Source organism: Bombina bombina, chromosome 6 (assembly GCF_027579735.1).
Source record: "Bombina bombina isolate aBomBom1 chromosome 6, aBomBom1.pri, whole genome shotgun sequence".
NCBI classification, from domain to species: Eukaryota; Metazoa; Chordata; class Amphibia; order Anura; family Bombinatoridae; genus Bombina; species Bombina bombina.
The window spans coordinates 544857661-544884803 of record NC_069504.1 but is presented as its reverse complement, the minus strand read 5'-3'; the positions used below and the strand labels follow the sequence as shown (position 1 = coordinate 544884803).

The following is a 27143-nucleotide window of genomic DNA, read 5'->3' as shown; positions in this document are numbered from 1 at the left end:
TATACATCTAGGCTGTATTACAAAGTTCTGCTAGGGCTGAGTTTTATTTTGAAACTTTCTTTTTACCTGTTGCCTCAGCATGTTATGAGTAAATATTAACTTAATCGTTTCCTATAACAGATATGCTATACCCACCAGCAGCAGCTATCCAGTTAATGTAATCCCATCGCTAAGTAGGCTGCTCCATTATCTGCGGCCGAGATGATGGAGTGAACCATGCTTCTTTGTTAAAGTTTGTCCTTATGGAGTAGCTGCCTCTTACTATGCCATTATTCTCTTTTATATTTATTGTCTCCTTGTGTAAGGGTTAATGTTATGTTAGTACTAGTGTGGTAATTCTGTGGATTCTCCTTTGTCTCCTTTCGTGTGTGAATTATACTGACTACTTGTAGACACACCTATACTAACCCTTATGTTATTGAGTGAGCTAGTTTATGACTTTTGCAAGCCTTACTTATAATTTTAAACTGATAATCTTAGCCTGTTTGTGACCAGATTCTATCTGTTTACCTTTATCTCTGTTAGTTCTTGATGGTCTCTGTACAGTTTTAATCAAGTCAGCCACCAGATCTCAAGAGCTGATTCCTATACACGTTAAAGTCTCTTCCTTATTAATACAAATCCTTGCATCACAGATCAGCCCTAACAGCCACTATATTTGAGATTTTCTAATGCTGCCAATTTAATGCCACTGTTTCTTATTGAGCAAACATTTTCTTCCATATTCAGCAAATATATTTTCTTTTCCCACCATTAAGTATAAAATACTATGTGTTGAGAGACCATTTTTTTTAAATAACCATATAAAAATGAGGCGTGTCGTATGAGATCCATGAGTGGTCTCCTTTCCACCAGAATACCTTCTTTTCTTAAAATCTTATTTTGTTTGCATGAGGTCCAAAAGAGGCCTCCTAAATATCTTAGAAGGTTTACATATTGATTGGCATGGTAACTAAGTGTTGTTATGTATTTTTTTTTCCCCCATTCATTTTAATATTGAATCTTTGTACACATTTATCATTGTATTGTAATTGACCTCAATTTTGGCACATTGCTTGTATGCCCTATTATAACCTCAATAAATAAAGGAGGACCCCCCGCTTCTTCTTCCACAAAGCAGCATGAAGGGGTGGCCCCCGATCCGGGACCGGATCTAGTAGCGGGCAGACTTTCTTTCTTTGCTCAGGCTTGGGCAAGTGATGTTCAGGATTCCTGGGCACTAGAAATAGTGACCCACGGTTATCAATTGGAATTCAAGGATTTTCTCCCAAGAGGGAGATTTCATCTTTCAAAATTATCTGCAAACCAGATAAAGAGAGAGGCGTTCTTAAGCTGTGTAAAAGACCTTTTTACTATAGAAGTGATCGGTCCTGTTCCAAAATTGGAACAGGGACAGGGGTTTTACTCGAACCTATTTGTGGTCCCCAAAAAAGAGGGAACGTTCAGACCCATTTTTGACCAAGTGTCTAAACAAATCTCTAAAAGTTCCATCATTCAAGATGGAGACAATTCGAACGATTTTGCCAATGATCCAGGAGGGTCAATATATGACTACCGTGGATTTGAAGGATGCTTACCTTCATATTCCAATTCACAAAGATCATCGGTTTCTAAGGTTTGCCTTCTTGGAAAAACATCAGTTCGTGGCTCTTCCTATCGGGTTGGCCACAGCACCCAGAATCTTCTCAAAGGTTCTAGGGTCTCTTTTAGTGGTTCTCAGACCGCAAGGGATAGCGGTGGCGCCTTATCTGGACGATATTCTGATTCAGGCGTTAACATATCATCTGACAAAATCTCACACGGACACAGTGTTGTCTTTTCTGAGAACTCACGGCTGGAAGGTGAACATAGAGAAGAGTTCACTTGTTCCACAAACAAGGGTTCCTTTTCTGGGAACTCTGATAGACTCGGTAGCCATGAAAGTATTTCTGACGGAGGTCAGAAAATCAAAGATTTTGAATATTTGCTGAGCAATTCTGTCCATTCCTCGGCCATTAGTGGCTCAGTGTATGGAGGTAATCGGATTAATGGCAGTGGCAATGGACATCGTTCCGTTTGCTCGCTTTCATCTCAGACCACTGCAACTGTGCATGCTCGGTCAGTGGAATGGGGATTATGCGGATTTATCTCCAAAGATAATTCTTGATCAAGAGACCAGAAACTCTCTTCTTTGGTGGTTGTCGCCAGATCATCTGTCCCAGGGGACTTGTTTCCGCAGACCCTCGTGGGTTATAGTGACAACAGATGCCAGCCTTCTGAGCTGGGGTGCAGTTTGGAACTCCCTGAAGGCTCAGGGTGTTTGGACTCAGGTGGAGTCTCTACTTCCAATCAATATTCTGGAACTGAGAGCAATATTCAATGCGCTTCAGGCATGGTCTCCGTTGGCTTCGGCCAAATTCATCAGATTCCAGTCGGACAACATAACGACTGTGGCATATGTCAATCATCAGGGGGAAACAAGGAGTTCCTTAGCGATGATAGAAGTGTCCAAGATAATCAGTTGGGCAGAGGCCCACTCTTGTCATCTGTCAGCGATCTACATCCCAGGGGTAGAGAACTGGGAAGCAGATTTTCTAAGTCGACAGACTTTTCATCCGGAGGAGTGGGAACTTCACCCGGAGGTATTTGCCTCATTGAGTCTCAGATGGGGCAGACCGGAATTGGTTTTGATGGCATCTCGTCAGAATGCCAAGCTTCCAAGATACGGATCCCGGTCAAGGGATCCTCAGGCCAAACTGATAGATGCCTTGGCAGTACCTTGGTTGTTCAGCCTAGCTTATGTGTTTCCGCCGTTTCCTCTCCTCCCACGCGTGATTGCTCAAATCAAACAGGAGAGAGCTTCAGTGATCCTGATAGCGCCTGCGTGGCCACGCTGGACTTGGTATGCGGACGTCCTCTCTGCCAACGTGGAAACTTCCATTGAGACAGGACCTTCTCATTCAAGGTCCTTTCCAACATCCAAATCTAATTTCTCTGCAACTGACTGCGTGGAGATTGAACGCTTGATTTTATCGAAGCGAGGATTCTCTGGTTCAGTTATCAATACTTTGATACAGGCTAGAAAGCCTGTCACTAGAAAAATCTATCATAAGATATGGCGTAAATATCTTTTTGTTGTGAATCAAAGGGTTACTCATGGAGTAAAGTTAGGATTCCTAGGATTTTGTCTTTTCTTCAAGAAGGATTGGAGAAAGGGTTATCAGCAAGTTCCTTAAAGGGACAAATTTCAGCTTTGTCAATTCTGTTTCACAAACGTTTGGCAAATGTATCAGATGTTCAGTCTTATTGTCAGGCTCTATCTAGAATTAAGCCTGTATTTAGACCTATTACTCCTCCCTGGAGTTTGAAATTAGTTCTTAGAGTTCTGCAAGGGGTTCCGTTTGAACCTATGCATTCCATAGATATTAAACTATTATCTTGGAAAGTTCTGTTTTTGGTTGCTATTTCTTCTGCTCAAAGAGTTTCTGAGCTTTCAGCATTACAGTGTGATTCGCCTTATCTCATATTTCATTCTGATAAGGTGGTTTTTATGTACCAAACCTGGGTTCCTTCCTAAGGTTGTTTCGAATAAGAATATTAATCAGGAAATTGTTGTTCCTTCCTTGTGTCCTAATCCTTCTTCTAAGAAGGAGTGTCTGTTACATAACCTGGACGTGGTCCGTGCCTTGAAGTTTTACTTACAGGCAACTAAGGATTTCCGTCAATCATCTTCATTATTCATTGTTTATTCTGGAAAGCGTAGGGGTCAGAAAGCTACGGCTACCTCTTTCTTTTTGGCTGAGAAGTATCATCCGCCTGGCATATGAGACTGCTGGACAGCATCCTCCTGAAAGAATTACGGCTCATTCTCCTAGGGCTGTGGCTTCCACATGGGATTTTAAAAACGATGCATCTGTGGAACAGATTTGTAAGGTTGCGACTTGGTTGTCCCTTCACACTTTTTCCAAATTTTACAAATTTGATACTTTTGCTTCTTCTGAGGCTATCTTTGGGAGAAAGGTTCTTCAAGCAGTGGTGCCTTCCGTTTAGGTTCCTGTCTTGTTCCTCCCTTTCATCCGTTTCCTATTGCTTTGGTATTGGTTTCTCACAAGTAAGGATGAAATCTGTGGACTTGTCATATCATAAAAGAAAGTAATTTATCAGGTAAGCATAAATTTAGTTTTTAATAGCTCAATCGGGCCGGCTGTGATTAGACAGCGTGCCCAGATGCGCTTAGGAGAAGAAAACAGACCCGCTCAGTAGAGCCGAGAGCGGTGTTCTGTTTTCTTTGTGTGATATCTTTTTAACTATTCACTTAATGATGTAAGCTAATGTTAGATAATTCTGCACTATGTGCAGAATTATATAACATTATTTCCTAGGTTTACTGGCCCTTTAAAGCAGATCCCATTTCTCTTTTCCCGTGCCAGACTCATTTTCTGCACTCATTTCTTAAGAATGGCAGAAGCCATGTATTCCTGTGTTCCACCTGTCAAGTTTAAATGTATGTTTCCTCTAACTTCTGTTAATAGTAAGATTTGGTATACTATTCCTAAGGTAGATGCAGCTATTTCTACTCTTGCCAGGCATTTCACTATTCCTTTGGTGGATATGTCCTCTTTTAAGGATCCTTTACAACGTAAACTTAAAGGTTTTCATGGGTAATCCTTTCAGTTTGCAAGTTTTATGTTTCAACCTCCTGTCAATGTTGCCCGTGTAGCTACTGCGGTTCGGTGTAACAACCTTTCAGAACTTGTTTCTAGGGAAACAACTTTGGATGAGATTTAAGATAGCATTCATCTCCTGAGAAGAGCAAATTCCTTTATTTGTGATGCATCAGTGGAAATTATTCACATTAATGCTAAGAATGCTGCATTAAACAAGCTTTGTGGCTCAAGTCTTTGCCTGCTGATATGGTATCTAAACACAGATTGCTTTCTCTCCCTTTCAATGGTAAATCTGTTTGTTTAGACCTGGACTGCATGTTCTAATTGCCACAGTCACTTGGGGATAAGGGAGCTTTTCTTTCCCAAAATAAGAAGTCTAAGGGTAAGCTTAGATCTGCAGGGCGTTTTAATTTATTTTGTAATCTAAGGCTCAGAAAGCTTGCTCCTTGCCCAGAGTTCTGGCTACTCCAAATATTCCCGGATGTCCAGCCCTTCTTGGTCCAAAAACACAGTCCAACCAGCCTCCAAGACTGCGTGAAGGTGCATCCCCCATATCAGAACAGTCTTTGGTGGGGAGCAGATTGAGTCTCTTGTGAGGCATGGGAGAGATCTGTTCAGCATCCCTCTGTATTGCAAATAATTTCTAGGGGTTTCGTATAAGAATATTCATTCTTTCACAAGTGTCTTGAGATCCTTTAAAGGACCAAGATTTTTTTGGCTTGTGCAAGTTATCTGGAATTAATAGGAGTGACTGCTTCAGTTTCAACTTTAGAATTAAACCATGGGTTTTAGTCAAATCTCTTTATAGTCCCAAGAGAAAGAGGGGTACTTTTGGGCCTGTTTTGGATCTCAAAATATTGAACAGATTTTTGAAAGTACCTTTTTTTTCAAGACAGAGACCGTTAGCACCTGCTTTAGTTCAGGAGGGTCAGTTTTTTCTACCCTAGACTTAAAGGGACAGTCTATACCAGAATTTGCGTTGTTTAAAAAGATAATTGCTTTATTACCCATTCCCCAGTTTTGCATAACTAACACAGCTATATTAATATATGTTTTACATCTGTGATTACCTTGTATCTAAGCCTCTGCAGACTGCCCCCTTATTTCAGTGCTTTTGACAGACATGCAGTTTAGCCTATCAGTGCAGACTCCTAAATAACTTCACGGGAGGGAGCACAAAGTTATCTATGACACACATGAACTAGTACTGTCTAACTGTGAAAAACTTTCAAAATGCTCTGAGCTAAGATGCAGGTTTTAACGGTTTAGAAATCAGTTTGAGCCTAGCTAGGTTTAGCTTTTAAAAAATACCACCAATGGAACAAAGCAAATATAATGATAAAAGTCAATTGGAAAGTTGTTTAAAATGACATGCCCTCTCTGAATTATGAAAGTTTAATTTTGACTTGACTGTCCCTTTTAAAGATGCTTATTTGCATATCTCTATTCACAGAGATCATGTCAAGTGCCTGAGATTTGCTTTTCTAGACAAGCATTATCAGGATTGTGGCCTCCCTTTTTGAATGGCTTAAAGCCTTTATTTGTTATGCATATTTGGTGGCGTGCGCTTTTCCACGATCTACTACAGCATTTGCCATTCCTTGGGCTTTTCATAATGAGGCTTGTATTGTATATAGGCAGCTACTTAGTCTTCTTTGCACACCTTTTCAAAGTTTTTTTTATCTTTAAACAAGTTGAACAAGTAAATAATCTTTATGCATCACTGAGTGACATTGATAGTGCTATTTCAGGCAGCTAATTCAGTCTGATCCACTGTAATTAGTCGCTCTATTATTTTTTGCAGTAAAAATAGTTGTTTGCCTGTGTTTATTATGTTTCCTACCTTCTTTATTTCCCGGCTTGTGTATTTTCAGCCACTCAATATTCTTTCTGATTGCCTCTAAATATGTTTCAGCTTTTCCTGTGGGGGAAAAAAAACACATTTAAGTTGTGTCTGATGGGCAACCTAATGAGCTATTTGACGTGAATATGCAAATCTTAGTGTTCATTCAAGCACATTGCGATCCTTCTGAAAAAGGTTAAAGAAAGAAACTACTTCCAGTTTTATAAACCATAATAATAGTTTGTTTGTTTTTAAAATCATTGAAACCCAAAAGAGTAGCGGTTTATTAAACCCATCACTAACATCAAATAGCAATTAAAGGGACAGTAAAGTCAAAACTAAATTAAACGTTAATGATTCAGAGCATGCCGTTTTAAACAACTTAACAATTTACTTTTATTATCTATGTTGCCTTGTTCTTTTGGTATTCTTGGTTAATAGGCATACCAAGGTAGGCTCAGGGGCAGCAATGCACTACTAAAATCTAGGTGCTAATTGGCGGCTGCACAAATATGCCTCATGTCATTGGCTCATCCAAAGTGTTCAGCTAGCTACCAGTAGTGCATTGCTACTCTCCTTAACAAAGAATACCAAGAGAATAAAGCAAATTGGACAATAAAAATTAAGTGGAAACTTGTTTAACTTTGTACGTTCCATCTTGATCATGGAAGACATTTTTTGGGGATTCGTGTACTTTTTATGAGATGTCATAAAGACACATTTATCCTTAAAGGGATGCTCTAGTCTAATAGTAAAGTTGTCTAATTCATTACAAGATTTTATTATTAAACAAATGTTCGTTGTTAACTGGGTTTAACTCTGCAAACGTAGTAAATAGCCATTCCTAGGCAGTGCACAACTTGTAAGTCAATCAGAAGTGACATATGCACGTAGCTGCCACTAACTGCCTGCATCTTGCACAGGAGTGTACCTGATGTACAAGTTTGTGTTTTATCACTACATAGCAATGAGTATTTATTTAATGATAAAATGTACCAACAAATTAGAACATTTTGTTATTGCAATAGAATCTTCATTTAAGAACTATTTGTCTTATAAACATTAAAAACACAAGCTTGTTAGGGAAGTTTCTATGATGTATAACATACACCTGATTGCTCTTCATTAAATGTGCTCAATTGTCCTTTTAGGTATGAAAGAAAACTTTGTAGGTTTGTGATCTCAAGTAACTTTAAAGGGACAGTCTACACCAGAATTGTTATTGTTTTAAAAGATAGATAATCCCTTTTTTACCCATTCCCCAGTTTTGCATAACTAACACAGTTATCAGTTCTTTTGACAGACTTGCAGTTTAGCCAATCAGTGATAGCTCACAGGTAACTTAATGTGCATGAGCACAGTGTTATCTATATGAAAAACATGAACTAACACCCTCTAGTGGTGAAAAACCTATTAAAATGCATTCTTAAGAGGCGGCCTTCAAGGTCTAAGAAATTAGCATATGAACCTCCTAGGTTAAGCTTTCAACTAAGAATACCAAGAGAACAAAGCAAATTTGGTGATAAAAGTGAATTGGAAAATTGTTTAATATTACATGCCCTATCTGAAAGTTTGTTTTGGACTAGACTGTCCCTTTAATGAATTGTGTTTATGACGTCAGTTTTTCAGCATAGCAAAGTAGGCAACCTCTGCCACACATTCTAAAGCAGAGAATGAAACATTTTTATCACAATTAGAGGAGAGCTGGAATATTAAAAGGACAGTAAAGTCAAAATTAAACGATTCCGATAGAGCAATTTTAAACAACGTTCCAATTTACTTCTATTACCAAGTTTGAATTGTTCTTTTGGTATCCTTTGTTGAAGCGTTAACGTCGGAAGGCTGATTGAAGCTTAAAAGCGTTCACATGTCTTTAGCAGTGTATGGCAGCAGTGTTTAAAACTATGTATAACATTGCAATAAACGTTGTTGCAAACACTGCTGTCAGGTGGATGGAGGCACATACATGCGCCAGAGCTCAACTAGCATTACTCTTTTATAAAGGATACCAAGAGAACTACGCAAAATTGATAACAGAAGAAAGTTGTTTAACCCTTTAATGACCAGCGACGTAGCTTGTACGTTGCTGTTTTTTTGTGGGGGTGCTGTTTTTAATGGTGCGGACTCACCGTGCTATTTTAGCAAGCCACAAGCGGCAAGACCTGCGCTATTATGGACACACAATCCCTTAACGGCCAGCAACGTACAGGGTATGCCGCGGTCATTAAGGGATTATAAAGTTATGTTCTGTCCAATTAATTTAAGGATCTGGATTTTGCATATAAACAGCTATAATTAATGCAAACCTTTTGAAGCTCGAAGTCAAATTGTAAGAGCCATGTTTCCTTAGCTCCTGGTAATTGTCAACCCCTGTTCTAAAGCAACACAACTTGTGTCTAAAGTCAAAATATTTCTGCATTCCCAACAGATTTGGTATAAAATTATGAAATTGTTACAATTTACAAACATTTCTAATATTTAAGTTAAGATGGGCCACAATTATGGCTACTGCTGTTAGATGCTATTCTGACCCATTTAGCGATTATGGAAAAGTAAAAAAAAATATTGGTTGGAAACAGTGTTCCCTCTAAGATCATTTTTTGAGCAGCCCAGCAGTGTAACAGTTAATTAGAGCAATTGGCAAACACTACACAATGCAGACTGCAAGGTCTGGTTCCCTTATTAACTGCTTCACTGCTGGGCCGCTCACAAAACTGGTCTTTGAGGGAACAGTGGTTGGAAGTTAGAGGTAAAGGGATTTCTCTTGTTAAGTGTATCCAGTCCACGGATCATCCATTACTTATGGGATATTAACTCCTCCCCAACAGGAAGTGCAAGAGGATTCACCCAGCAGAGCTGCTATATAGCTCCTCCCCTAACTGCCATTACCAGTCATTCTCTTGCACCCAACGAATAGATAGGATGTGTGAGAGGACTGTGGTGATTATACTTAGTTTCATACCTTCAATCAAAAGTTTGTTATTTTATAATAGCACCGGAGTGTGTTATTCCTTCTCTGGTAGAATTTGAAGAAGAATCTACCTGAGTTTTTCTATGATTTTAGCCGGAGTAGTTAAGATCATATTGCTGTTTCTCGGCCATCTGAGGAGAGGTAAACTTCAGATCAGGGGACAGCGGGCAGATTAATCTGCAAAGAGGTATGTAGCAGCTTATTATTTTCTGACAATGGAATTGATGAGAAAATTCTGCCATACCGATATAATGTAAACTCAGCCTTAAATGCAGTAGCAGCAACTGGTATCAGGCTGTCATGTATGTATATTTTACACTTCAGTATTCTGGGGAATGGCACTTCACTGGAATTATACTGTATGCATAAAACTTTAGCCTAATTTGCAGGGACTAGCAACAGGCTTTTTAATAACACTCAATTTATTAATGTTAAACGTTTTTTGCTGGCATGTAAAATCGTTTAATTTTCTGAGGTACTGGGTGAAAAAATGTTTTGGGCACTATTTTTTTCCACTTGGCAGTCGTTTTATTTAATTTATGACAGTTTACTGATCTCTCTCACTGTTATGTGTGAGGGGGAGGGGCCTTTTTTGGCGCTTTTGCTACGCATCAAAAAATTCAGTCAGAAGTTTGTCTTCCCTGCATGATCCGGTTCATCTCTACAGAACTCAGGGGTCTTCAAAACTTGTTTTGAGGGAGGTAATCACTCACAGCAGAGCTGTGAGATTGTAGTTGACTGTGATAAAAAAAGTTTATTTCTGTATTTATTTATTTATTTTTCTGCTATCAGGGTTAGTTATCCTTTGCTAATGGGAGCAATCCTTTGCTAAAATTGTGTTTTTTACAAAGATTTGATGCTATAACTTTTCAGTTTATTAATTTTCAACTGTCATAACTTTTTCTGTGCTTCTTATAGGCACAGTACGTTTTCATATTATAGTAAATTACTTGAAAAGTATTTCCAAGTTGCTAGTTTATTTGCTAGTGTGTTAAACATGTCTGATTCAGAGGAAGATATCTGTGCTATATGTGCTAAAGCCAAAGTGGAGCCCAATAGAAATTTATGTACTAACTGTATTGATGCTACTTTAAATAAAAGTCAATCTGTACAAATTGAACATATTTCACCAAACAACGAGGGGAGAGTTATGCCGACTAACTCGCCTCACGTGTCAGTACCTGCATCTCCCGCTCGGGAGGTGCGTGATATTGTAGCGCCGAGTACATCTGGGCGGCCATTACAAATCACATTACAGGATATGGCTACTGTTATGACTGAAGTTTTGGCTAAATTACCAGAACTAAGAGGTAAGCGTGATCACTCTGGGGTGAGAACAGAGTGCGCTGATAATATTAGGGCCATGTCAGTCACTGCGTCACAATTTGCAGAACATGAGGACGGAGAGCTTCATTCTGCGGGTGACGGTTCTGATCCAAACAAACTGGATTCAGATATTTCAAATTTTAAATTTAAGCTGGAAAACCTCTGTGTATTACTAGGGGAGGTGTTAGCGGCTCTGAATGATTGTAACACAGTTGCAATACCAGAGAAAATGTGTAGGTTGGATAAATATTTTGCGGTACCGGCGAGTACTGACGTTTTTCCTATACCTAAGAAACTTACTGAAATTGTTACTAAGGAGTGGGATAGACCCGGTGTGCCGTTCTCACCCCCTCCGATATTTAGAAAGATGTTTCCAATAGACGCCACCACACGGGACTTATGGCAAACGGTCCCTAAGGTGGAGGGAGCAGTTTCTACTTTAGCTAAGCGTACCACTATCCCGGTGGAGGATAGCTGTGCCTTTTCAGATCCAATGGATAAAAAGTTAGAGGGTTACCTTAAGAAAATGTTTGTTCAACAAGGTTTTATATTGCAACCTCTTGCATGCATTGCGCCTGTCACGGCTGCAGCAGCATTTTGGTTTGAGTCTCTGGAAGAGACACTTGAATCAGCTCCATTAGATGAGATTACACACAAGCTTAAAGCCCTTAAGTTAGCTAACTCATTTATTTCAGATGCCGTAGTACATTTAACTAAACTTACGGCTAAGAATTCCGGATTCACCATTCAGGCACGCAGAGCACTGTGGCTAAAATCCTGGTCAGCTGACGTTACTTCTAAATCTAAATTGCTTAATATACCTTTCAAAGGGCAGACCTTATTCGGGCCCGGGTTGAAAGAAATTATCGCTGACATTACAGGAGGTAAAGGCCATGCCCTGCCTCAAGACAGAGCCAAACCTAAGGCTAGACAGTCTAATTTTCGTTCCTTTCGTAATTTCAAAGCAGGAGCAGCATCAACTTCCTCTGCACCAAAACAGGAAGGAGCTGTTGCTCGCTACAGACAAGGCTGGAGACCTAACCAGTCCTGGAACAAGGGCAAGCAGGCCAGGAAACCTGCTGCTGCCCCTAAGACAGCATGAATCGAGGGCCCCCGATCCGGGAACGGATCTAGTGGGGGGCAGACTTTCTCTCTTCGCCCAGGCTTGGGCAAGAGATGTCCAGGATCCCTGGGCGTTAGAGATCATATCTCAGGGATACCTTCTAGACTTCAAATTCTCTCCCCCAAGAGGGAGATTTCATCTGTCAAGGTTGTCAACAAACCAAATAAAGAAAGAGGCGTTTCTACGCTGCGTACAAGATCTTTTATTAATGGGAGTGATCCATCCGGTTCCGCGGTCGGAACAAGGACAAGGGTTTTACTCAAATCTGTTTGTGGTTCCCAAAAAAGAGGGAACTTTCAGGCCAATCTTGGATTTAAAGATCCTAAACAAATTCCTAAGAGTTCCATCGTTCAAAATGGAAACTATTCGGACAATTTTACCCATGATCCAAAAGGGTCAGTACATGACCACAGTGGATTTAAAGGATGCTTACCTTCACATACCGATTCACAAAGATCATTACCGGTATCTAAGGTTTGCCTTTCTAGACAGGCATTACCAGTTTGTAGCTCTTCCATTCGGATTGGCTACGGCTCCGAGAATCTTCACAAAGGTTCTGGGTGCTCTTCTGGCGGTACTAAGACCGCGAGGAATTGCGGTAGCTCCGTACCTAGACGACATTCTGATACAAGCTTCAAGCTTTCAAACTGCCAAGTCTCATACAGAGTTAGTACTGGCATTTCTAAGGTCGCATGGATGGAAGGTGAACGAAAAGAAGAGTTCTCTCTTTCCACTCACAAGAGTTCCCTTCTTGGGGACTCTTATAGATTCTGTAGAAATGAAGATTTACCTGACAGAAGACAGGTTAACAAAGCTTCAAAATGCATGCCGTGTCCTTCATTCCATTCAACACCCGTCAGTAGCTCAATGCATGGAGGTGATCGGCTTAATGGTAGCAGCAATGGACATAGTACCCTTTGCACGCCTACATCTCAGACCGCTGCAATTGTGCATGCTAAGTCAGTGGAATGGGGATTACTCAGACTTGTCCCCTACTCTGAATCTGGATCAAGAGACCAGAAATTCTCTTCTATGGTGGCTTTCTCGGCCACATCTGTCCAGGGGGATGCCATTCAGCAGGCCGGACTGGACAATTGTAACAACAGACGCCAGCCTACTAGGTTGGGGCGCTGTCTGGAATTCTCTGAAGGCTCAGGGACAATGGAATCAGGAGGAGAGTCTCCTACCAATAAACATTCTGGAATTGAGAGCAGTTCTCAATGCCCTTCTGGCTTGGCCCCAGTTAACAACTCGGGGGTTCATCAGGTTTCAGTCGGACAACATCACGACTGTAGCTTACATCAACCATCAGGGAGGGACAAGAAGCTCCCTAGCAATGATGGAAGTATCAAAGATAATTCGCTGGGCAGAGTCTCACTCTTGCCACCTGTAAGCAATCCACATCCCGGGAGTGGAGAACTGGGAGGCGGATTTCTTAAGTCGTCAGACTTTTCATCCGGGGGAGTGGGAACTTCATCCGGAGGTCTTTGCCCAAATACTTCGACGTTGAGGCAAACCAGAGATAGATCTCATGGCGTCTCGACAGAACGCCAAGCTTCCTCGTTACGGGTCCAGATCCAGGGATCCGGGAGCGGTTCTGATAGATGCTTTGACAGCACCTTGGACCTTCCGGATGGCTTATGTGTTTCCACCCTTCCCGATGCTTCCTCGATTGATTGCCAGAATCAAACAGGAGAGAGCATCAGTGATTCTAATAGCGCCTGCATGGCCACGCAGGACTTGGTATGCAGATCTAGTGGACATGTCATCCTGTCCACCTTGGTCGCTACCTCTGAAACAGGACCTTCTGATCCAGGGTCCCTTCAAACATCAAAATCTAATTTCTCTGAAGCTGACTGCTTGGAAATTGAACGCTTGATTTTATCAAAACGTGGTTTTTCTGAGTCGGTTATTGATACCTTAATACAGGCTAGGAAGCCTGTTACCAGAAAGATTTACCATAAGATATGGCGCAAATACTTATATTGGTGCAAATCCAAGAGTTACTCATGGAGTAAGGTTAGGATTCCGAGGATATTGTCTTTTCTACAAGAAGGTTTAGAAAAGGGTTTATCCGCTAGTTCCTTAAAGGGACAGATTTCAGCTCTGTCCATTCTTTTACACAAACGTCTGTCAGAAGTTCCGGACGTTCAAGCTTTTTGTCAGGCTTTAGCTAGGATCAAGCCTGTGTTTAAAACTGTTGCTCCACCATGGAGTTTGAACTTAGTTCTTAATGTTTTACAGGGGGTTCCGTTTGAACCCCTTCATTCCATTGATATCAAGTTGTTATCTTGGAAAGTTCTGTTTTTAATGGCGATTTCCTCGGCTCGAAGAGTCTCTGAGTTATCTGCCTTACATTGTGATTCTCCTTATCTGATTTTTCATTCAGACAAGGTAGTTCTGCGTACTAAACCTGGGTTCCTACCTAAGGTGGTCACTAACAGGAATATCAATCAAGAGATTGTGGTTCCATCTTTGTGTCCTAATCCTTCTTCGAAAAAGGAACGTCTGCTACACAATCTAGATGTAGTCCGTGCCCTGAAATTTTATCTACAGGCAACTAAGGATTTTCGACAAACGTCTTCCCTGTTTGTCGTTTATTCTGGTCAGAGGAGAGGTCAAAAAGCTTCGGCTACCTCTCTCTCCTTTTGGCTTTGTAGCATAATACGGTTAGCCTATGAGACTGCTGGACAGCAGCCTCCTGAAAGAATTACAGCACATTCTACTAGAGCTGTGGCTTCCACTTGGGCCTTTAAGAATGAGGCTTCTGTTGAACAGATTTGCAAGGCTGCAACTTGGTCTTCTCTTCATACTTTTTCCAAATTTTACAAATTTGACACTTTTGCTTCTTCGGAGGCTGTTTTTGGGAGAAAGGTTCTTCAGGCAGTGGTTCCTTCCGTATAAAGAGCCTGCCTGTCCCTCCCGTCATCCGTGTACTTTAGCTTTGGTATTGGTATCCCATAAGTAATGGATGATCCGTGGACTGGATACACTTAACAAGAGAAAACATAATTTATGCTTACCTGATAAATTTATTTCTCTTGTAGTGTATCCAGTCCACGGCCCGCCCTGTCACTTTAAGGCAGGTAATTTTTCCATTAAACTACAGTCACCACTGCACCCTATGGTTTTCCTTTCTCTGCATGTTTTCGGTCGAATGACTGGTAATGGCAGTTAGGGGAGGAGCTATATAGCAGCTCTGCTGGGTGAATCCTCTTGCACTTCCTGTTGGGGAGGAGTTAATATCCCATAAGTAATGGATGATCCGTGGACTGGATACACTACAAGAGAAATAAATTTATCAGGTAAGCATAAATTATGTTTTGTGTGTTAAGGCATAGCTGCATATCTTTTTTTATATTTTGCTTATGGTGAAGCATTTATGTGAGCAACTTTCTTTGCCTAAAGGGACATGAAACAATTTTTTCCCCATGACTGCTATTTACTGCTATTATCAAATTTACTTTGTTCTCTTGTTATCCTGTATAGAAGAGCAGATTGTAGGCTAGGAATGTGCCTGGAGCTCTATTTGGCAGCAGTTTTGCAAGTTTACTTTTTTTATGCATTTGTTCAAGCACTAGATAGCAGCTGTGTTTGCTGCCATGTGTAGTGCTTCAGACACGTGCATGCCACACACTACCTAGACACCTGGATATGCTCTTCAACAAAGAATGCCATTAAAACAAAGCAAATATATGTAAATTGGAACCTTTTTTTTTTTTAGAATTGAATAATCTATCTGAATGAAAAAAAACTTTGGTCAGTTTAACTTTGTTTTTGCCAAGCTATAGCAATGGTTTCAAACTGCTTGTGCATTTAACCCCTTCATGCTTGTGGAAATTGTTAACATCGGGAAAAAAGTTCCTATGTAAACGCTTGCTTGAAAAATGAAATCACGCGATTGTCGATGGTAAGCACGCCCCCAGTCTGATTTCCCATTAAACAAAAAGAGGAGGGAAAGACTTCCGGGAGGCGGAGCAACTGGTTAGCTGCAAAAGAGAAGAGCTCTGACAAAATCAGCACCATAAACACCTTTAAAACCCAGTTTTAGGCTCCCACAGCTTTCCCTTGCAAGGAATATAGCAAGGAAAGGGCAGTAAGATCTTGCAGGACCCGAACGTGAAGGGCCATTACATCGCCCTAGCCACGGAAGGAACAGAGCAAAGAGGAGAAGGGCGTGAAAAGACAACACCATATCGCGGAGGAAGCAAGTATAAGCAAGGAAGCTAGCCGAACACTGGCAACAACGGAACGATCTATAGAGCAGATCAGGACAAACAGGGGTTACGATTAAGCCGCAAACTGCGGGGAAAAGCTCAGTGATACACACAGCGCTACGGAACAAGTATCGTAAGTTATCTTTTTATTCTTTCTTTTTTATTATTGTTTCCTTCACATACCACAAGCGGAGAGCTGCTTAAAGAAAAACCTCACGCACAATATACAAGGTCAATATAAGACCAGGCAAATAAAGAGGCTAGCTCTGCTGGGAAACACTCCACACCATCGCAGGCTAACACCTGAAGGGACACATGGGGTAGAAGCCTTAAAAAAGGGACTTGGAAAATCGATCAAGGCGTAACAACCTGCGCATTGTTGGTCTCCCAGAAAGTGTCCCTAGCTCAGACCTGCTGATCTTTGCAGAGCAAACTTTACCTGCATTCTTAATGGTAAAACCAGAAGAAATCCTATGTGTCGCCGAGCGGGCCCACAGAGTGGGTAACATCAGTCAAGACCAAAGAAACACGAGATGACCAAGACAAGTCATGATTCACTACCTCAATTTCAAGGACAAAATTCTGCTCCTTAGAGCATATCGTCAAAACTCACCTTTGATGTATGAAGGACAGAAAATCCTAATCTTCCAGGACTATTCAGCAGAGATCTCTAGAAGGCGTAGAGAATTCTCGTCGTACTGCAAATCACTACTGGAAGCTGAACGCTCAATGTCATTGTTATTCCCTCCTAAACTTAAACTTCAAACTAAACATGGCATCAAGTTCTTTGATGACCCTAAACACCTTCGAAAGTTTCTGAGACAAGAAAAGGCAGACAAGGGAAAAGAAACCTGAGAGTCACTGTCAACTCTTTCCATTTTCCTATTTAATATGTATAAACACAAATGTTTGTAATCAATATTCTGTCTTGGAGAGAGTAACTGAAAAGAGGTAATTTGAAATGTCCAAGATTCTAGATGAAAATGCCATTTGGTAGAGGTTACTTAGGCTTAAAGTTCAGTTTAATCACGTCTAAACATAATTAGTGGTTATGTAATGTTTTTAATTATTGGCGGCAATCTTAGTGGGGATAGACAAAAGTTAGCAGGACTGCAACTAAACCAAGGTATAATAGAGAGGTAAATCTAGGCTGCCATAAGTAGAAAGTTACATAGAATCAATCTTTAGTTATGTTATGTTAATCAGATATGATATAAAACTGTTTAGCCGCTAATTGTGAGCCAATTAGCAAGTTATACTAGATATGAATCTATCAGACTATTTATAATTGATCAGATGGAGGTCTGGTACATAGCTATGTAAAGATAGGTTGTCCTGGTCGGATAGAGATCAACCTAATGAATAGTTATTTACAGTTTGCACAAAATGTTCTTGAAAATGTTTTTTTTGTTTTGTCCTTTTTTAATAATTGCTCTCTTGTTTAAGTTTCAGGATCTTCTCCTCTCTCCCCAGGGTTACAGAAATAGATGGTGCTTCCCAAACCCAGCTTGAAAAGTTTTTCCAGACCAAGTAAAGAGCCACACTTAAAAGCCATACAAACTTCAGTCACCTCAGTTGAGGTATCAACCACCATATCATACATGTATTACAACATATAATCATGACTAATAACATACACATAGTAAGTTGGAACGTAGGAGGCATAACGTCACCGCAGAAGCAAAGGTCCATATTACAATATTTACAATCTAAAAAAAACTGACATTGCTATACTAGAAGAGACACCTCTCTCTAAAATAGAACATCAAAAACTAAAACAAAGTAGGTTGGGAGAAGTGATTTATACACCATTTGAACAAAGTAGAGCCAGAGGAGTAGCGATACTGTTTAGGAAGAATGTAACCTATACTATTTCTAAGTCATTAATTGACCAAGAAGGAAGGTTTTTTTCATGCTGCAATTGGATGTGCAAGGCTTCTCCTTCACACTGATTGGAGTTTACGGTCTTACAGTTTTCCTTTCAACCCCCCATAATTGGAGGAGACTTTAACATAGCGCCATAGACACCAGCAGGTAGGTTTCACAACCCCCGAAAAGACTGACGTTAAATCCTGAACTCTCCAAAACTCCAAGAAGGAGTCAATCATAAACTGCACCCTCATGAGAGGCTTAGATCTGCAAGATATATGGAGAGCCAGATACCCAGAGCATAGAGACTACACATGCATGTCAATGGCAAAAGACACACTATCGAGATTAGATTACTTCCTAACATCTACCAACCTATGCGCTAAAATAATAGAGACTAGAATTGACCCTATAACCATTTCAGACCACGCCCCAATAGTCTTAAAACTCCAAATTGGACAAACACGAGGGGAAAGTAACAAATGGATATTCCCTACCTATCTTTACAGAGACCCCAATTTTTATAGCTATCTGCTAGGAGAGTGGCAGACATATAAAACACTCAATGAAATGCCCACTGAAAAACCTCTTCTATTTTGGGAAGCAGCAAAAGCTGTCTTAAAGGGACACTAACCCCAATTTTTTTCTTTCATGGTTCAGATAGAGCATGCAATTTTAAGCAACTTTCTAATTTACTCCTATTAGCAATTTTTCTTTATTCTCTTGCTATCTTTATTTAAAAAGCAGGAATGTGATGCATAGGAGCCGGCCCATTTTTGGTTGAGAACCTGGGTTATGCTTGCTTATTGGTGGGTAAATGTAAGCCTCCAATAAGCAAGCGGTATCCATGGTGCTGAACCTAAAATGGTCTGGCTGCTAAGATTTACATTCCTGCTTTTAAAATAAAGATAGCAAGAGAACAAAGAAAAATTGATAATAGGAGTGAATTAGAAAGTTGCTTAAAATGTCATGCTCTATCTGAATCATGAAAGAAAAAAATTGGGTTCAGTGTCCCTTCAAGGGGAGTAATTACCACATATGGTACAAACATAAAGAAAAATTGTAAAGCGAAAACAGACCTCCTCTTGAAACAAATACTTAATGCAAGGAATAGATATCTTAGACACCCCACTATACAAAAAAGATTAAAATATAAGGAAATTAAAACAACAAGAGATAACTATCTACTTCAACAGACAAACCACTCATACTCCAAAACACAATCCAAATTCTACAGATTTGGAAATAAGACAGGCAAACTTTTGGCTAATTTCACTAAACTTACTAAAAAGAAGAGCACAATTCTAGCGGTCAGACATGGTAATGAAATACTAAACAAAGAAGCAGACATTCAGAAAACGTTTATAGACTTTTATAAGGACCTTTATTCACCACAACTTATAAATCTCGATGAAAAGATGAATTTCTGCATTACCTAAAGTGGAACAATCCCAACTTGATAGCCTTAACCTTAGAATAGTGCCAGAAGATATTTTGGAGACAATTAAAGCACTGACACTAGATGGGCTTCCGGCGGAATTCTGCAAAATCATGGGACCCGAGATATGTATGCCCTTAGAACAATTATATAATGGCATGTTAGAGAATACAGTAGAACCCTCACCTCGATTTGCATAAGCTAATATAAGCATCATTCATAAAGCAGGAAGAGACCCCCCTACTAGCACATTCATATCGACCCATATCGTTGCTCAATCAGGATTACAAAATACTAACAAAAATATTGGCCAATAGACTAGCGGTAATCCTGCCAAGCATAATACATAATGACCAAACCGGGTTTGTTAAAGGGAGATCCTCAGTTCTTAATATTAGAAAAGTGAAAACAGTAATTCAACATTATTGGACAATCGCAAGATAGAATAAAAAAGAAGGAACATAAAGAGGCGGCTTTATTAATGATAGATGCCGAAAAGGCCTTCGATAAGGTACTATGGGATCACCTATTTACCACACTAAAGAAAGTAGGAATAGAGGGACCATTTATTAAAGCACTGTATAACCTTTAGAAAATTCTGCAAGCATCTCTTATAGTGAATGGAACATTAACTCAGCTTCACAGAGGCACACGCCAAGGATGCCCTCTCTCCCCACGACAGCTAGAAGGCCTAAAAATTGTCGAGACCACACTCCACGTCAATCTATTTGCAGACGACATGATACTATATGTCCAAGACCCACACAAAAATATTCCAAAAATTATTTATTTAATTAAAAGAATTTAGTCAAATTTTGGGTTATAAAATTAATACAGATAAAACAGAACTAATCTGGCTTCTTGCTAGAGGTGAGAAAACTATTCCAGGATTTGATTCTAAAATAGTAGAAGATAGATTTAAATATTTGGGCATCACCCTACATACAGATCTGCGCAAAATGTATTCCATTAATTACACGCCTTTATTAAAAAAGCTGCATTATTTAGTTAAGGGATGGACTTAGTTGCCACTCTCCCTATCTGGCAGAATAGGCCTTATAAAAATGATATATTTCTCTAAACTTCTATACTTTTTCAAAATGGTACCGGGAATTCTTAAAAAAATAAATCAGATCTTAAATTAATTACAGAAATAGTTCTTGGCTTTGTTTGGAACAATAAAAAACATAGGATTAGTTATCTAAAACTTACGGCATCCAGGGAAATGGGAGGCTTGGCGCTCCTGAACATCAAACTATACAATTGGGCAGCCCAATGTAAGTTTCTTGTAGACTGGTTAACTAGTCAAGGGAAATTTACAGACCCAAAACTAGAAGAGACTCTAATTCAACCATGGTCTTTGGAAATGATACCCCATATGACACAAATGCAGGCAAACAAAAGGATAGGCAGTCTAGGTCTTCTAAATCAGCCGACGAGGGCCTGGAGGCTGATATGCAAATGGTTGGGAACTAATCACAGGATTACACATTATTTACCATGGCATGGAAATCCAGAATTCCCAGCCGGAATCACTACTAAAGCTTTTAAGCAGTGGAAAGAAAAGGGCTTACACACTGTGGGTCAGAATTTAATAGAGGACAGGAAAACTATGATGACATTTGAGACTTTGAGGAACACTTATGACTTACCAAGGACACATTACTTTTCATACCTGCAAGCTAGACATTATCTACACACTCTAATAAGAGATGAAACCCAGGTTGAGCAAACACAGATTTTCCAAATCATAGATCTTACAAAAAAAGGGGAACACTTCTATTTCACCAGTGTATAAAAGATTTTTGAAGCTAGTAAACACAAAATGTATAGATAAAATTACAGATGTATGGTCACATTTATTAAGAGAGTAGATACCGTAAAAAGTTTTCACAAAAAGCATTCAAAAGGTCAAAGCAGCCACTTTATCCTCAGTAATAAGAGAATCCCATTTCAAACTCCTACAAGATGTTTATGTAACTCCATAAATTTCAATATTGGAGAAATGACAAGAAAAATAAATGTCCTAAATGTGGGGTACTAGATGCAGACACAGTACACATGATATGAACTGCCCTTATTTAGTTAAATTTTGGAAAATGTTAGAATACTGGATAAGCACTATGCTGACTACAACCAACATGACACTGACGTTACAAAATGTTGTACTGTTAAACATTAAAAACATACCAAAGCGGCGGAGCCGGCTGCCTACGGGAATGGCCACATGTTAAAGTGAGCTCTGCAAACAGCCTATCCTAAACGAATAGATACACTGTTTTGCCAGGACTAAGCAAGGAGATCAACTCCTTGAGGAAGCGTAATAGACTCTAGGCAGTGTAAAGAATCTACCACCGCCATCTTGCCCACGCAGCTTGAAAATGTCACGGATCTGCAGCACTCCCCACAAAGCGGTGATTTCTCAAAGATCTTACTGAATGGGCTGGTGACAGATATACTATCTATTACAGTGCAGTTATAAAGGGCTAACTTTGTGATCTATTCACACGCTGTCACATAGCGTATGAAAGGTCTAACTTCGCCATATATGAAAGCTTATAGCAGGCTTAAAGCTGGAGGACTCTGTAAGTAAAAACAATGCACTTCTGAAGTGGAAGTACTACGCTTTCGAACACGGCAGACAGAGAGGTTGCCTCACTAGCAATCGCGCTCTAAGGGTAATTCCAACATGGAGGCATTAGAGGCCTGGGAACAAGAGGCCCAATGGCTTATCGACAGGCACTACCAGAGCCTCAAGACATGCTTTGCATCTTTATTATCCTCCCTGGTACAGATGCCACTACGGAACACAGATTTCTCTATACCTGAAGAGGGCGATGGAAACTATATCGCTCCAGTGCTCACGTCCCAGGGGAGTTCATTTGTTCCCTCGGGCAGACCGTCGCTGAGTTCCCTGCATACCAGCTATGGGAGAGCATCAGATTCTAGCGCATTGCTACATGGGGACTCCGTAGAGGATTGGGAGACAGAGGAGACACTAGACTCTGCAAGATATCGGAAACAAGCTGATGTAACTTTTGCTGAGTCTTGTGACAACCAATATATTTTCTTTCACAAAGGTCGCTACCCAGAGACCGCTACATATACAAGTCGGTCTGAAAAGCTACCATGGGGTTATGCTTTTCCCTTCTATACTCATTCTGGACATTCCTACAAGACCGGAGTGCGATACATACTCAAAAAAGGAGTTGGCTGAGTATCTGACTATACTTATGTTCCCAACAAACAGATTCAAGTTATCAAGATAACGGAAAGATCTTCTGCTATGGCTATGTGCTGGGACTTATGGCCATTATTTCTTTATATAAGTTGTTTTATTAATGTGTGTGTATATATTTATGATGCTACTTAGCTGACTTCCTAAAAAAATATACGTCATTAGTTTAAATCCTAAAAATTCACGACACTTGGGTATTATCAATAGCTCTCGTACAATACTCAAAACATATAATTGGGAAACTAGTATTTTTTTATTTCTTATAACTTGTTGAGCATAACGCAGCAAATTGGGTGCTAATACTTTTTGTTTATAAGGCTATATATTTGAGATATTTTACACAATGTGAGACACTTTGCCTATAGGGTTGCCCTAGCTCTCATAACATATATTCTTTATAATGGCTCGCCCTCCTTCCCAATTTAACTTCCCTCTTCCCCAATTAATGATGTTTGTTATCTTACCTGCTATTGTCTTGAGACCTATGTCTATATAGTATTGCAAGTTCATAATTTATATAGCCCCCACTGGCCCTATCTTATTTAGTGGTTGTAACTCCAAGTCTGTCACATGAGTGTGTTATACTCTATTGGACTGAAAGGTTGTCTATCAGGAACCCCAGAACAGAGTTTAAGCCTTCTCATTTAACTTGCTAATCTTATAGCTATACCTATGATAGAGAGTCAAGATGGCTTAATACTCAATCTAGTTGCAGTGTGGTTTCAAATTGCTAATATAGCTCCCATGTCTGAGGGATTGAATTATAGAGAATATATTGTGGTGGACAAATGTCTTACGATATTATTATGTTACTATCTCCCCCTATTCCCAGATCGTTATTGGCATATTTAAATTTTAGTATATTTTACCTTAGTTATGTTTGTACATTTTATGCTCAAGTCATAGTCTATTATAAGATTATATGTAGGTGATACCTAATTTTATCGACACTGCCTACTAAGTAAGAATAGATAAACTCCCCTATACAGCTACTACTATTTACTTTCCCCTACCTGATTTGCTTCCAGACAGAGGTAGCATTGACCTGCCTAGACCTTTTAGTAAACTGCAGTATATTCTAGGCTTGATACATATTTAGATCTACTATATGATTTGGCAAACCATCTAATTCACTTTTAAGCTTCATATCAAGATACGACTTATCCTTCTCTTCAATAACCCAAGGAAAATTCCATAATTTAATAATCTAACTATATGCTGACTGACCTGATTACCATACATCTATGCCTATTTTTGACCATATGCCTAATACAACCCATATATGTGGCTTGTCTTATATTGCTTTATAACCCTCCTTTTGCCAATGAAACCTGGTTAAGCTGATATTTCGTTGGAGACTCTTTATGCTAGTTTAAACCACCAAGCTTATATTGGTTTCTTAGAAAACATTTCCTGTGAGATGATATATGTCCACATAACTTAATTAATATATATCTTTAAAGCTAGCTACGCATTAAATATCACACTCAAAAGAGTAACTTTAGCTTGAGTAAGTTGTATATATAATCTACAGTCAGTTATGATATTGCGCCCCCCTGTTCAATTATATATATATATTTATATTCACATTTATGTGAGCTCAATGCTAGTAGGGCTATACCACTAATTATTCAAATGTTGCTGACTGCTTAAGAGTAAGAGCTACTGGGGAGGATGTTTGTTACGTATCTTACTTGTTTAAACCTTTTAATACTGTTTAAATTTGCATTTATTTACTACCTTAATTTCTCTATCCCTCTTCCATTAAGCGGCAGTAAACACTGTGTTACGAAGTATCTTTACTAGTTAACTAATTGTCCTGTCTCTTCCCTGTGACTACACAATTAATTGCTTAATTCTGCCATTACATTTAACTTTTTACTACAGCAAATATCCCTTAATTACCCCCACGCCATCTATCTACCTCTAATTTAGAATAAATATTTTTTTTAAAAATAACTATCCTCTCCTCCCAAGTTTAGCAGATAGCATAAGATGTGCTTATTTTTATATATGCCCCATACATTTAATATTGATATATGCCCTGGACTTCCCTTCACATTTTAGTATATAACCCCTCTAAGAAGCATTAACGTGCATATCCAGCATAAATCCCTCCATGAAATACTACCATTTAAGTGCCCATATATCTTAAGCATTTCATTGTCATATGGCTCTTACTTATATTTTGTCCTATAACTGCGCCCCCGATAATAACTTTAGCTATTTAATCATTTTTCACATGAAACTCTTCTTTATGGCTCCGCCCCTCCACCTTTCCCTTCATTTCATAAGCGGCGCTTGCCCGCTGAAATTCCCCCCCCCCCATGCAATATTTTCACTTTTAAAGTTCATAATGAGCTACCCATGTATCAGTTATCTCGTACTCTCCATGGCCAGTTGGCCTAAAAGTGGTGTTCCAATTAGTCAGTCCTTTATGCTAGTTGTATACAAAATTCGAGGTTTCTTAAGCCTTCCTACTGTTTATTTTGTCACTGTCAAAATATTGTTCTCAAGTGTATTGTATTTTTGCTGTTAAAAGGTGTTCATTGTAGCTTGTTTGTTATACAAAACCTCAATAAAAAAATTATTTAAAAAAAAAAACATACCAAAGCACACAAGACTTTGTATATACAATATTATACTCATAGCCAGAAATCTGATATTTCAGAATTGGCTGAAACGAAACCTGCCTACTTTTTCACAGTTAAAGCACACTTTACTCAAACAGCTGTATATTAATTAATCAGATGGTCTAGGCTCTAGGACAGCGGTCGCCAACGAGAAGATGTTGGTGGTCCTTGACACCATCAAGCAGGAATTAATCTCCTCTGATGGTGTCACCCCCGTCGTGCTGCAAATCCCTACAGTGCCTGGCTGGACATCAGTGAAAACCAACGGAGGAGAAGTTAAATTATGATCTCCCTATGTACGTTGCGCAGTACTTTGCAACTTGCGTTGCATAGATTGTATTTTTAATTACCCCACACACACTGGCGCGTTGCTCAGAGAAAGATGTTTCCATTCTAAAGCCAGCAGAGGTTGGTATAGTCTTGTCTTGAAATTGTGGAATTAAAGTATATATAAAAAAAGAAAATCTTAAAAAAAAAAAGTCTCTCTTATATTTCATTTATTTTCTTCCCTTCACTTGTCTCTTTGTAGTAGTTTTCCTAATTCCTTCAGATGGACTTACATCACTGTTTGTCTTCCTCCCCTCCATCTTCTTTTTTTTTTTATTAAATATTAATTATTTTTTATTCTAATAATTATCCCGCGCACAAAGCCATTCCACCTGAATTCCAGTAATTACCATCCAGCCATATCCTACCAGTATTATAGTAATTGCCAGTAACATCAGTCGTGGTTAGCTCACATCCATATTGAGAGCTTTCTGATATAAACTTAATTTATTACTCCAATGTCTGTCCATGATCAGAAGTAGTTTTAAATAATTCCTAACTGGGGAGGTAACTTGGAAGTCTTGTGTTCATTTTAAACATAATTCTTTTTTCCCACTTTCTGCCTCTCTGTTTCCAGCTCAAAAGTTGGCACTCACCCTTCATCTGTCATTTGGAAGTATTCTCTCAGTTCTGTCATTCAGTTAGTTAATTCCAAAAAATTATTCTTAAAAATGTGTAAATATATACATAATATAAACTTAGCTATGGTTATACTAGTTATGTACAGTATGTGTGTGTGAGCATATATATATATATATATATATATATATATATATATATATATATATACACATAAATAAACACACATACATTATAGAGGTGTGTACCTTTTTTAAAAAAAAATCATGTTAGTGGTCATCGGGATTCAAAATTGTGAGTTTAGTGATCTACAGCTCCGAAAGGTTGGCGAGCCCTGGTCTAGGAGATATATTAAAATGAGTTAACTATTTTATGACTAAATGGGAACCTTTTTTCCACACGTTACCTAGAGTCACAAGTAGTATAATCATTGCACCCTTTGAGGACACGGAATATATGCTCAATGCACATCTGCGAGGAGAATGGGAGTTCGATTAGATACAAAACCCTGGGGAGAGACAAAGGGAGACGCAACAACTTGAGAGCAACAAAATTGTAAGTTTGGTTAAATTTGTATTGTTTTAGTTTATGTTAAAAAAAGAGAGCACATTTTTTGTAAACTACAGGAACTATTACTCTTTAGTTATAAGACATTTCCTCCCAATAAACTGGAGCAACACCCGACGAATGATAATCCTCCTACTTAAAGAGCCAGAAACGAAGAGGGAGGAAGACAAGTTTTTTTTTTTTGTTTTGTTTTTGTATGTATCACATGCATTATAAGCATATTGTTTATTAACAATACGGAATGTATTTCTTATTTATTTTTATTTTTTTCTGTGGTGACAATCAAAAATAAAATATAAAAAAAAAAAAAAAAAAAAAAAAAAAAGGAGGCGGGTGCAGGACACCAGGAAAGGTAGGATGTTCCAT

At 39.1% G+C, this 27143-nt stretch overlaps 1 protein-coding gene across 1 annotated transcript in view; it reads right to left on the bottom strand.

The window, feature by feature from the left end:
- Window positions 1-27143, bottom strand: part of SCG3 (secretogranin III) — a 161257-nt gene that overhangs the window by 14919 nt on the left and 119195 nt on the right. Inside the window, exon 9 of the mRNA XM_053719334.1 lies at window positions 6490-6567. Within this exon, the coding sequence (XP_053575309.1) occupies window positions 6490-6567 (78 nt within the window). The remainder of the gene's footprint in view (window positions 1-6489; window positions 6568-27143) is intronic.